General features: G+C 45.5%; 1 protein-coding gene across 1 annotated transcript in view; it reads right to left on the reverse strand.

Moving 5' to 3' along the window:
- Positions 1–13,842, reverse strand: part of acacb (acetyl-CoA carboxylase beta) — a 188,630-nt gene that overhangs the window by 47,424 nt on the left and 127,364 nt on the right. The window contains 6 exon segments of the mRNA XM_038815904.1: positions 761–1,030; positions 1,635–1,757; positions 2,908–3,063; positions 4,745–4,948; positions 6,563–6,718; positions 11,785–12,000. Coding sequence (XP_038671832.1) covers positions 761–1,030; positions 1,635–1,757; positions 2,908–3,063; positions 4,745–4,948; positions 6,563–6,718; positions 11,785–12,000 — 1,125 coding nt within the window.

A 13,842-nucleotide genomic window follows, 5' to 3' on the forward strand; every position in this document is an offset into this window, starting at 1 on the left:
ACTAGGGGCTTTTCACAGTAACTTCATTGAAGCCTACTTGTGACAATAAGCGATTTTCATTTTCATTTCATTTCAGTTGGATCTTCATACTGAGTTTTTGTTTTTCAATGTATTTTTGTCGAGCATTTTGATTTGTTTCTTCAAATATTTCCCACTGTTTATTCATCACTACACCTTTTCATCTATTTACCTAATCATTATCTTGTTCCCATATCTACGTAGTTGGTTTTGGAAGTTTAAGATTCTTAAACAGTGACACATGAATTCAAACTCCTCCTTCCCATACCACTCTGATCCACGTGTTTAATTCTTCCTTTTTGACCCTATGCCAGTTGAAACCTGGCTCAGATAACTCACCAGAGATTACCTTTGACGTTCTGCATTTTAATTTGCACCCTAATTCTTCAAATTCTCTAATTAGAACATAATTCCCGGTTCTCCTTATATTGTTGGTTCCCACAAGGACCAGAGCTGAATCCTTCCATCCCACACCAGGTTTGTTCCCCATCATTACCACATCCCTTTTTACTCCCCCCAACCTGAATGACCTCCTGTACCAGGGTGCAAAGGGCAGTTTTCCCACCCACCCTGTCATCCTTTTACCCATCTGCACAGGAAGCAAGTACCTCATACCTGTTGGTCAAAGTGAAGGGTCTCCATGACTTGGGAAAAAATTAGGAACCCATACCTACTCAATGAAGAGACTGTGAATTAGAATTGAGCAACTAGCAAGGCAGAGGGAAATAGAAAAAGGAATTACCTTGTATGGATCATCAGGATCTTCCCAGGCCACCTGGAACATGCCCCTGATCTCTTCAGCAAGCCCAATCCTGGCACCGCTGTTAGCTGCTATGTAGATTCTTGGAATGCCTTCTGCTCTGGCTAATTGAGATGCTCGCAGGAATAGTAAATCCTCCTCAGGGCCAAATGAGCCAATCTTATAAGTGAGGTCATTACAAATGACAATAATGTCACGTCCTTCAGGATATTCCAGAGTTTTAAAGTTCATTTTCCAGGCCACCATTCCTACCTGAGGGCAAGACCAGCACAAGCATATTCAATAGTTGTAGACAACATGGAAGTGACTTCCCAGAATATAGTATATAAATCTAACACTAACACTGAAGAGAACTAGACTTGTTCAAGAACACTATTATTGAAAGCATGGTAAACTGAAGCAGACGTTTTTCCAGGAGAGATTCTGAGCACATATTTGGAGATAAATGCATCTACGCCATTCACCTCAACTATGTCAAGTGGTAACAAGTTCCACATTTGAAACATTCCTTGTGCAAGAAAGTTTCTCCTGAATTTCCTACTGAATATATTAGTATTTATGGTCCCGTAATTCTGTAGCAAAAAAATAATAATTAGGTCCACAGATGAGTGCACACACACCTCACCATTGGATGTCAATACACATGCTGATACAAATTATTACTTTCATTCAATGTAATAAGGAAGGTTCTATACATTGCCATTTTGAGGTTTGGCACCATGACGTTTAGAACACCTAGCCATGACTTTTATAAATGGACCTCTTTTTCTTTCCTACTGTTTTCAATTTTAATGGTCTTGTGCATTATGGTCCTCGCCTAGGTTTCTCAATAAAACACAATTTCAATGTTTCATACCTCATTACCTCCTGGAATCCTGTTCATTTGAACTAGGTGACCCTGAGAGTCCAGCACAAGCTCTGTGCACAGGAATGGTTCCTGAGGATACTCCACATTAGCTCCCCACAACTTAAATAGAGCCTGGGCCACAGAAGGAAAAGAAAAGATTCAAGTTTTTAGTTTACGTCTTCTATCAGATTTGTTGTGATGCAGAAGCACAAACTTAGAATCATGTTAAATAATCCTCCGATAAAGGTTCAGTAAGTGTGTCAGTGTTGTTCATTAAATGCACTGCATATCATATAAAAATTACCAATGAGAATTCTACAAACAATGGTTAAACACAATGTGGTATGGCATTGAATTACACAGACCAAGAAGATCTTTCATCTGTCCTGAACTAGCTTCGCTCAGCTGAGGGAACTCAACAGTACCCAGTAGCTTGGAAAGGATGGAATCATCTACATTTCGTATTCCCAATACAAGAGCAGGTTGGGAATTATTCCGTCAGTAACTCATCTCTTGACTTCCTAAAGCCTTGTCTGCCATCTCCAAGGCACAAGTCAGGAGTGTGATGGAATACTCTCTGCTTGTTTGGAAGAGTGCAGCTCCAACAACACTCAAGAGGCTCGACACCATCCAGGACAAAGCAGCCCTCTTGATTCAGTCCATTCACACAAGTTCTACATTTAGAATCCTAGCATCATGAAGCAGAATCTAATTCTTAAGAGAATGCATTACTTCAAATCATGTGGTGACTTTCTACTTGTGGTAAAACAGGTAAGTTAATAAGCACAGGTGCACCTCATTACCTTAATAATAAAAATATTTTATTGTCACAAGTATGAAGTTACTGTGAAAAGCCCCTAGTCGCCACATTCCGGCGCCTGTTTGGGTAAGCTGGTATGGGGATTGAACCCGCGCTGCTGGCCTTCTTCTGCATCACAAACCAGCTGTCTAGCCCACTGAGCTAAACCACCCCTCTTTATCTTACACTTAGTCAGAATAACATGGCTCAAAAGTAAATGTGTGGAAAGATGCTTTTTTCAACGCGACACGTTCTCCACTTTGTAGTCTGATTATTTATTCTAAAGATTGTCACACTTGGCCAGGTAGATGTGCATGAATGTTAGGTGAAGACAGGTGAGAATAGGTCGTGCCTCGCAAATATGAAGCCTGCTGATAACCACAAGATATCTGATAGCACCCATTTTCTGTTGAACTGCTCCTCGAAAATGATTCAACACCTGTATGAGAAGAGAAAATGGAAGATGAAAGAAAACAGTCTCACCTGTTGAAACATTTCAGGAAAGTCATATACATAGGTTGTTCCCAAAGACTGTGCTTGGAACCGCTTTGCCTGTAGTAAGTCTTTGGTGACATAAGGGGTGTTCATCAACATTCCATGGAGAGGTCCCTGCTTTTCTCCATACGACATGAACATGATCTAAATACAGGTACAAAGGCAAATTTCAATTGTTACGAAAATGAAAATCACTTATTGTCAGAAGTAGGCTTCAAATGAAGTTACTGTAAAAAGCCCCTAGTCGCCACATTCCGGCACCTGTTCGGGGAGGCTGGTACGGTAATTGAACCTGCGCTGCTGGCCTGCCTTGGTCTGCTTTCAAGGCCAGCTATTTAACCCAGTGTGCTAAACCAGCCCCTATAGAGGGGAATGAATCACAATTAGTACATAATCCAGTGACCAAAGTGTCCCAGGAGGTCAAGTGGAATTTAAATGGTTATACATGAGGTTCAAAGGAGCTAATCTCTGTAAAACTAATGGGGGGGGGGGGGGGGGGGGGGGGGGGGGGGGGGTTTAATAAAAAGCTGGTAGCAAACAATTGATGTAAATAGACAACTTAAATTATTATAACTTTAACCTGACCATAACTTTAATGGAACTCGGAATTAAGCAAGCAACATTCCTGTGCTTCTCTATCTCCAAGATGGGTTTTCTGTTAACATCTATTATGGCTCTTATATATACCAGGATTGCCTCCCACCCAGCTACCTGTTAAAGGACTTGATTCATTTTTCTGAGTTTGGCTAATGTCAATTCATTTGTTTTGAAGATATCACCTTCTACACTAGAGCTTCGGTTTACTCGGCCAAAGATTCCTCTCCACTATGTTCGGCAATACTTTCAATTCATTTCATCTGCCATGTCTACCCTCGCCTATTCCCCCTCTCACAAGCGCAACAGGGTTCCCAGCTTCCACCTACCAGACTGGGCATTCAACAGAACTTCTGTCATTTCCACCATCTCCAACATGATCCCACCTTCAAACACACCTTTCATTCTGTCTTCAGCAGGGAAGGTTTCCTCCATGATACCCTGATTCTCTCTTCCGACAAACCTACCAGCTTTTCTTTCCATTAACATCTGCCAAGGTATGTGCCTATTCATCCCCTCCCACATCACTATCTACGACCACAATTTACATACTGTTCCTCCAGCTTTATGATACTGTATTTACTGCTGCTGTGCCATCTCCTTTCCCGAAGGTAGGCCAAAAACAGATTAGAGAATACTCTGTTCAACATCACTTCTATGTCTCTAAGTATACTCCTGAGGTCCCTGTCAATTGTCGTCACTTCCATTTCCCTCCTCCTCTCTCTCTGTTTTCACCTTCTACTTTTCAAATGAAGGTGAACGGCAAGCTCTAAGAGCAGCATCTATCTTTCTACGAGGCACTTTGCAGCCCCTTCACTTCAACGGTGATTTTTATACTTTCATTTCTACCTGCCTCGGCTCTAACCTCCTTCATCTATTCAAACATCCCCTGCATCTCCTCAATGGCTTTAATTTCTTGTGTTTTCTATTGTCTCATGCCAATGTTACTTTTGCCATGTAACCATTGACCGTTTTCACCTTTTATGTGAAATGAAGATTCCTCCCATTTCCCTTGTTCTTTCTAAATGCTGTGGATCTGTAATATCCTGTCATGTGATGAAAGGTTCATGCCTTAAATATTTCCTCTATTCTTCCTACAGAGGTTGCCAGACCTACAGAGTGCTTCCAGAAACTTTCAGCTTTTGTTTCAGATTTATCACATCTGGTTTTTCATTAAGTTTCATCCCCTCCTTTCAAAAGGGAAATGGAGTTTTATAATGCGTTCCTGTACCTGCCCAGTTCTGGTATTTGTCACCTCCTTGTACAGGCTCATATCCAAGTAATATCCAGATTCATTGGTGAGGAGCAAACGGATTGGGATAGCCTTTCCTGTGGGAGTTAGACGGATATTTATTTTGAGCTCTGCTTGCAGGACCCTGAGTTTCCACAGCCTGCTCCCATACCTCATCACCATGTCATGGACAGACTTCTTGATCTGAAAATCAACATTGAAAAATATATAACGTCAAGAAAAGGCACAGATTTTTTTTTTTAGCGGGGAAGAAGAGTCACGCATCTCTATCGCTCAAACATCAGCACTTGCAAGGGAAACAATGATGTGCGTTAACAATTCAGCAAATACTTTTGAATCAATACTTTGTTGGGCAGCACAAGTGGATAGCACTGTGGTTTCACAGCTCCAGGGTCCCAGGTTCGATTCCCCGCTGGGTCTGCACGTTCTCCCCGTGTTGGCGTGGGTTTCCTCAGGGTGCTCCGGTTTCCTCCCGCAGTCTAAAGACGTGCAGGTTAGGTGGATTGGCCATGCTAAATTGCCCTTAGTGTGCAAAAAGGTTAGGAGGGGTTTTGGGTTACGGGGATAGGATGAGGCTTAAGTGGGTTGGTGCAGACTCGATAGGCCGAATGGCCTCCTTCTGCACTGTATGTTCTCTGAATCAGGTTGTCCATGTTCAAGAGAGAAAAAGCAGCAAGGTACTGTGTTGACAACAGCTCTCAACTCCAAAATAAAAAGCAGAACAATCAGTGGCCTCACAGGAACGATGGCCCCAATCAGCTTGTGTTGTGATGTGCCTTTCCTTAGGGAAGTGAACATGAATTATGCCCCTCAACTGACAAATTAGACGCACAAGATTTGAGCGACTAAGCAACTCCGGTAACTTACACAAATCAAGTTCATGATAGGCGTGAGCCCTTTATGCAAGCTCTGAATTTTGATGAGAGCAGAGGTCATCTAACAAGGCAGATCAATGAACTTAGTCCCAGTAGCAGGATCAGACCCAGCGATATAAATCTGCAGTGGACAGTTGACATTCCAACTGGAAACCATAGCAAAAGATAACCAACTCGGGCAGGCTATCATAATAAAATTAACACCAATCTTCTGTCACTGGAGTACCAGTGCTTCATGCAAAATGTGTAGAACATAGAACATAGAACAGTACAGCACAGAACAGGCCCTTCGGCCCTCGATGTTGTGCCGAGCAATGATCAACCTACTCAAACCCACGTATCCACCCTATACCCGTAACCCAACAGCCCCCCCTTAACCTTACTTTTTAGGACACTACGGGCAATTTAGCATGGCCAATCCACCTAACCCGCACATCTTTGGACTGTGGGAGGAAACCGGAGCACCCGGAGGAAACCCACGCACACACGGGGAGGACGTGCAGACTCCGCACAGACAGTGACCCAGCCGGGAATCGAACCTGGGACCCTGGAGCTGTGAAGCATTTATGCTAACCACCATGCTACCGTGCTGCCCCTAGTATTGTGTAGTATTGCACTATTACAGCATCAACCTCAAATTAAAAGGGAAAGCAAACTCTGGAAGAAGGTACAATGATTTTGAAGCAATTACTTCTTTGATCTGTTCGAAGCAACTCTTCCGCAGGTCCATAGGAGTTTTCCATTTGATACACAATGGCATGCAGTAACGTTGTGGATCATAGAAATTCCCACTATTAAGTCTGAATTAAAATAGTTGTTTGCTGAAACCATTTTTCTTTGGTTTTAAGTGACAGAAAATTATAGCGAGAGCAATGACCAGACTAACATTGTTGAGCTAACAAGAAATCTGAACTTTCCAAACCTTGGATGGGTCCATTATCACAGTGGGCACGAAGTTGAGGAAGATATGGTTGCAGTCAGTGTGTACAGTCTGTTTGTTAAAAGCCACCTCCAGTTCATCCATGGCCTCAAGCAGCAGACGCTCTCCCTCATTTTCTAGATATTCAAAAGAGGCTTCCTACAAAGTGTAGAGCACACGAGATTGAAATTGCAACAAATTGAGATCTGGGATAAATGTGTTTAACTTTGTTGTAATGTTTTACAGAATCTTATTTTTAACCTCAATTCCCTACTTGACAACTGTTCCCTGAGGCCTCTACAAGCAGTAATCTAAATTCACCTCAAAAAAGATGTGATCACGTCATGACTTTCCCTTCTCTGGTCAAAATGCTCCCTTGAGGGTAAGCTTCAAAAAGTTTTTGATATTTAACCCAAGGGAATATTGGGCCTCCTAATGAAGGAGAAGTTTAGTGTTAGCGTTTCCATCCTGTTTGCACTTTTGAAGGGTAATGCCATGTATGCTAATGAGATCAATTAGAGATAACGGCAAGGAGAAAGAATGCTCGTAACTTAGAACTCACTCTAAGGCCGGGATTTTCTGACCCTCCCCATCCCCGCTGCGGATTTCACAGCGGCGGACGCAGCTCGCCTTTGGCTGCTGCGGGATCTTCCGAACCCACCGAAGTCAATGGCCATTTGTGTTGCTCCCTGGCCACACTACCAGGGAACCCGCCATGGAGAGTGTGGGGGGAGGGGGGGGGGGGGCAGGAGGCAGGTCATCTTTGGTGGGATCGGAAAATCCCACCAACAGAAGGGCTGGAAAATTCCACTCAATAATTAATTTTCATTCCAATGTTAATTTTCCTTCACAATATTACACCGAGTGTAATCCAACATGAAACTCTGGACTCCGTTTCCCCCTCCACCCTTCTCACATAAGAAATAGGGCAGCAGTAGGATATTCAGTCCTTCCAAACCTCCTCTGTCATTCTATCTCAGTTCCACTTTCTCGCACTATCCCCATCTCCTATGGTTCCCATAGTATCCAAAAATCTAGTGACTTGGTCTTGAATATACTCTATAACTGAACACCCTCACATCCCTGGTATCGATCATTCCTAAGGTCCAGAATCCTGAATTGAGAAATTTCTCCTCATCTCAGTCATAAATGGCCAACCCCTTATTCTGAGATCGTGACCCTGTTTCTAGACTTTCCAGCAAAGGAAAAATTCTCCCAGCATCTACCCTGCTCTGTCTCTCAATAATTTTATATCTTTCAATCAGGCCACCTCTCGTTCTTTAAAATTCTAGGGAATTTAGGCCTAGATTATTCAATCTCTCCTCAGAGGACAATCCTCTCATTCCAGATTCCAGCCTTGGATTATAATGGACGTTGCTATTTCATAACCATTGAGGATATTGTATTTTACATTGCCATTATTCTTCAACTACTTTACCCCCTCAAAAACATTTTGTTAACACATAATAAGGTATAAAGAAAAATAAATAATTCCAGTGTCTTTCAATACAATATGTTATTGGTTCTCCTGTTCTAATACCATGGGTGGAATGTTATGGTCCCTCCAGCCAGTGTGATTTTCCGATCCTGCCGAAGTCAGTGGACTTTTGAATGGGTCACTGCATTTTACAGCCAAACCCTCTACCACAATGGGACATAACGTTCCACCCCATTTATTACCCTGTATAATTTTTCACATTTTCTTAAATTACCTACGCATCAAACTCTACGCATCAAACAATGTTGCTATGTTACCTGGGAATGGGATTGGAGATTATAAAGTTAAATATTGAGGGAAATGATAAGATACAAGATAATACATGGCTTAGAAAGGGTGGACGCAAAGAAACTGTTTCCGTTAGGCGAGGAGACGAGGACCCGTGGGCACAGCCTTAGAATTAGAGGGGGTAAATTCAGAACAGAAATGCGGAGACATTTCTTCAGCCAGAGAGTGGTGGGCCTGTGGAATTCATTGCCGCGGAGTGCAGTGGAGGCCGGGACGCTAAATGGCTTCAAGGCAGAGATAGATAAATTCTTGATGTCACGAGGAATTAAGGGCTACGGGGAGAATGCTGGTAGGTGGAGTTGAAATGCCCATCAGCCATGATTGAATGGCAGAGTGGACTCGATGGGCCGAATGGCCTTACTTCCACTCCTATGTCTTATGGTCTTATGCTCTGGAGGACATCATAGTCCATGTGATGAGCAATGTTGGCAACAGTCCAAGTGTTACTATCCCAGTTGATGTTATAACTGGACAGGAAGATCCCAGAATGGAACTCTGGCTCAAAATAACCCAACTCTTTGTTAAAAATAATTTTTATTCAAATCAGGGCATACATAACAACATATAGACAATCACTCAATAACAAAGTACAACCCCCTAATTTGACACTTTCCCCCTTATTCTCCCCAAAACCCACCTCATCCCGCTTCTCTCCTCCCCCCCCCCCCCCATGTCCCCCATCCCCCTCCCCGCTAGCAACAAGCAGAGTGGAGGAACAGACAACAGGACCGCTAATTAAACAACAAGAAAAAAACATTTATTAAACATGAAAAGATTGGATTATGATACAAAATGCCTTTACTCCCCCCACAGCATTACAACTACACACAGGTTTTAGTACTAGCATAGATTACAACGTACATCTTAATCTACAATGGTCTTATTAAGTCCCTTTTAAGCAGACAAGGTGACTGTGGGCAAACACAATCTCCATTCTGAACCCTAAGTGAGTGTTTGCAGATGACTCCTCAGAATCTTCCCAGGTGATTGTCACATGAGGGTTTCCAAGCTCCATTCCCAAAAGCATACTTCAAAATCTTCTCCCATAATTATGCTTTCCCTTCGAGGTTTGCATTCTAAAATCCAAACCAGGTTTTTCAAATTACACTGTAAACAAAGCTTCTGCTCCACTTTCAACAGTGAATCCAGCCCAGGATTTTACACCAACCCCTTTAGGATTTATTTCTCTTAATCGCTTTTATACAAACTCCGAGATCCAGCCACCGATTTCCAAGCTCCACCTCACGTTCCACCAGCTGTAATAAAATCCCACACACTTGAAAATCACTTCAGGTATCTTCCTGGCGTCTCAGTCTTCTTCTCAGCTCGGTCTGTCTTTACTAAACAGGCCTTTAGTACCTTTAAACTCTGACTTCTTGGAAGCTTCTCTAGTTTCCTCAACTAGCTGCTCTTCAGGGGCAAAATTCTCCGAACCCCCGCAGGGTCGGAGAATCACCCGGGACCAGCAAAAATCCCACCCCCGCCGTGGCCGGAATTCTTTGCCACCCGAGAATTGGCAGGGGCAGGAATCACGCCCCACCAATCGGCGTGCCCTCCGCGCCAATCGGCGAGCCCCCTGCAACGATTCTCAGGCCCGCGATGGGCCGAAGTCCCGCCGCTGTCAGGTCTCTCCCACCGCCGTGGTTTCAACCACCTCTGGTGGCAGCGGGATTGGCGGCGCGAGCGGGCCCCCGGGGTCCTGGGGGGGGGGGGGGGGGCGGAGCAACCGGACCCCGGGGTGGTGCCCCCACGGTGGCCAGGCCTGCGATCGGGGCCGACTGATCGGCGGGCGGGCCAGTGCCGTGGGGGCACTCTTTTTCTTCCGCCGCCGCCACGGCCTCCACCATGGCGGAGGCGGAAGAGAACCCCCCTACCGCGCATGCGCCAGTGGTGACATCAGCGGCAGCTGACGCACCGGTGCATGCGCGAACCGGCAAAGGCCTTTCGGCCAGCGCCGACACTGGGCGGCGGGCGTCAAAGGCCGTTGATGCCGGTTTTGGCGCCAGTCAGCGTGGCGCCAACCATTCCGGCGCGAGCCTAGCCCCCAAAGGTGCGGAGAATTCCGCACCTTTGGAGAGGCCCGATGTCGGAGTGGTTGGCGCCACTCCGCTATGCTGGGAGCCCCCACCCTGCCGGGTAGGGGAGAATCCCGGTCCAGATCTCTCCACTTGCTTTCTTAGCCATTATTACTCCATGATAGGGTTTTCCTTCTGGCAAAGCTTAGACAAATGTTCCTTCTCTAGCCTTCCAAATCACCTGCTTCTAGCAGAGCTGTGAGAGCTGCCTTCTCTCTCATTACCTATCTCCAATTGCAATCAAATTAGTTAAACTAAAACTTAAAAGCTTTTCTACCTTACAAGGCCCCAGTTGCTGAGCAACACACACACACATACTATATTTTATTTATTCTTCACACCATAGCTCTCTCTAATCACAACAGAAACAAAATGGGAACAACCAACCTCCACACATACCCCACCTTTGTCCAGGGTGAATCTAACTGTAGGTTTTACCATTCCAAGGACAGAAATATTAAATTAAATACAAATCTAATTCCCTTAAAACTACCTTATTTTTCTTAACACAAGGCCATAATCAATGAGTGGTTTAATATTCTTAGTTGTTCTGATTGCATTTGGAAATTTGAGAGTGCATGAACAAAGCTTTTTTTCAGGGGATTAAATATATGGGGTAAAGCTCACGGTAGGGTATATTTTAAGACCATAAGACTTAGGACATAAGTGCAGAAGGCAGCCATTTGACCCATCGAGTCTGCTCCGCCATTCAATGAGATAAATAAATAACTAATCTTTATTGTCACAGTCCAAAGATGTGCGGTTTAGGTGGATTGGCCATGCTAAATTGCCCGTAGTGTCCTAAAAAGTCAGGTTAAGGGGGGGGGTTGTTGGGTTACGGGTATAGGGTGGATACGTGGGTTTGAGTAGGGTGATCATTGCTCGGCACAACATCGAAGGTCGAAGGGCCTGTTCTGTGCTGTACTGTTCTATGTTCTATGTTCTAAGTAGGCTTACATTAGCACTGCAATAAAGTTACTGTGAAAAGCCCCAGGTCGCCACGTTCCGGTGCCTGTTCGGGTACACAGAGCGAGAATTCAGAATTCTCAGCCGGTACAGGAATCTGTGACTGATCATGATTGATCTGTTATGATAATCCTTAACTCCCCACTTTCCCTCCTTATCCCCATAACCCTTGATTCCCTTGCCAGTAAAAAAAGACTTTCCACCTGGTCTTTGAGAACAGCAAGCCGGATGGATCAATTAGCCTTTTCCTGCTCAAGCCTTCTTATGTTGCAATCACTTTCTTTCACCCCAAATTCTGGCTGGATTGGACTCAGGTTTTGGTGTGGCATGTTCATCCTGATCGTTTTTGCATGTCTTTAGTTACAATCAAAAGGTTGCAAATGCTTCAGGTGTCTTACCTTAGTGATGAGGTCAGGATGACGTACTATTGCTCGGACAAAGAACCTGTAGTCAGTAACCTCTGCTCCCTTCTCCACCTTGGCAGCACCTAGGTACAGGTGCATTTTGTGATTACCACAGGGAACAGCAGTGAGGTCAAAGTTTCGCATTCGGTTGAGTTCCAGCTGAAATGCCAGTCCTGGATCCAAATGTCGATAAATACGATCCTCTGCAAACTGGATAATGAGATTTTAAAACAAAAAAAACATATACTTCTAAAAATAAATGATATTACTTTTTCCCTCCTCTCTCTTCAAATTACAAGTGCATGCAACATTATACAGTAGTTCATCCAAGATAAATGTCCTTCCACTAGATCACAGAAGTGTCAGTTCCTCAGATGCAACATAGGGGGCGAGATTCCCCAACCCCTCGCCGGGTAGAAGAATCCCCGGTGGGATGCGAGAATCACACCACGCCACCCTGACTTGCCGATTCTCGGGGGCCCGCGGGATCACTGCCGCGCCGGTCGGGGACCGTTGAAAGCGCCCCCCCCCCCCCCACCCCGCGGCGATTCTCAGGGCCTTGACGGGCCGAGTACCCGCCGGGTTCGGCCAGGTCCCGCCAGCGTGGGTCACGTATGGTCCCACACGGTGGGACCCAAAAGTTGTGTCTGCGGGGGCCGTCCTCGTGTGGGGGGCGGGTGGATCCGATCCCGGGGGGGGGGCCTCCACGGTGGCCTGGCCCCCAATTGGGGCCTATCAATCGGCGGGCGGGCTGGTTCCATGGGGGCCTATGTTCCTCCGCGCGGGCCCCTGTAGGGCTCCGCCATATTGCCCGGGGGCCAGTGCGGAGATGCAAACCCATGCGCATGCACGAACTCGCGCTGGCCGTATCGCATCAGCTAGAGCAGCGGAGACCACTCCGGCACCGACCTAGCTCCCTAGGAAGGGGAGCATGCTTGATAATTAGGACCGTTGACATCGGATTGGTTTATGCCGTTTTTCACGCCGGCGTCAGAACTTGGCCGCAGGGTTGAAGAATCCCGGTCAGGATATTTAACCATATTGAGTGGGTATAAATCATAGAACTCGATTGTCATATGGCATCTGCAAATGCGCATTTTGCGGCAGGAGGGAGAGAGAGAGGGAGAGGAAGGATTGGGAGCTTTGGCTAATTCCTACCCCCCTCCACCCCCACCCCATACGATTTGTCAGGGGTGTTTGGGCCAGTTAAAGCAAATGGAACATTATAATTGAGACGAACTAGCACAGCATAGACGAGGGACAAATCCTGGTCGGTACTGCTCACATCCACACTGTGCATAATATTCGTCCAATGAGCCTACAAGTGAGGTAATATTAATAGGCATGTTCAAATCAGGAGAGATTTCATGTTTAGGTAAAGAAAAATAAATCCTTGCTCCCAGTGTCTGTATGGGTTTCCTCCGGGTGCTCCGGTTTCCTCCCCCAGTCCAAAGATGTGCGGGGTTAGGTGGATAGGGTGGGCGAGTGGGCCTAGGTGGGGTGCTCTTTCGGAGGGTCAGTGCAGGCTCAAGAGGACAAATAGCCTCCTTCTTATTTGTCGGGATTCTCTGTTCAATGTCTCTGATTTAACTAGAAAAGAGATACATGGGGAGAATTTTACCATGGGCTTTGGGACTCGGATATGGGGCTCCTGAGTTAGCATTTGCTGGGAGCCACTTTCTGGAGGCGGCCTCCCTAATTGGTTGACTCTGGGCCTTTGACCCAATGAAGGATGGCAGGATGCTGCTGGCCCCAGAGGGCTGACAGCTATCTATTCTTGGCACTCCCACTTGGAATGGTGATGAGGAAATCTCTATGTACATGAAATCTCTATGTACATGAAATCTCTATGTACATGAAGCGAAACAGGTCAAAATGCACTGGAAGCCAACCATACAAGTTTTCTGCCTCCCCTCCCAAAACAAAATAGTTTTTCCATGAAAACAATGGATGGGATTTTCCGTCCCTTCCTGTCTAGGGCAACCCCTGCAATGGGTTCCCCAGCGGCGGGGCGGGCGAGCCAAACAAAATGGCAAAGAACGTGCCGTCAGC

Source organism: Scyliorhinus canicula, chromosome 1 (assembly GCF_902713615.1).
Source record: "Scyliorhinus canicula chromosome 1, sScyCan1.1, whole genome shotgun sequence".
Classification (NCBI taxonomy): domain Eukaryota; kingdom Metazoa; phylum Chordata; class Chondrichthyes; order Carcharhiniformes; family Scyliorhinidae; genus Scyliorhinus; species Scyliorhinus canicula.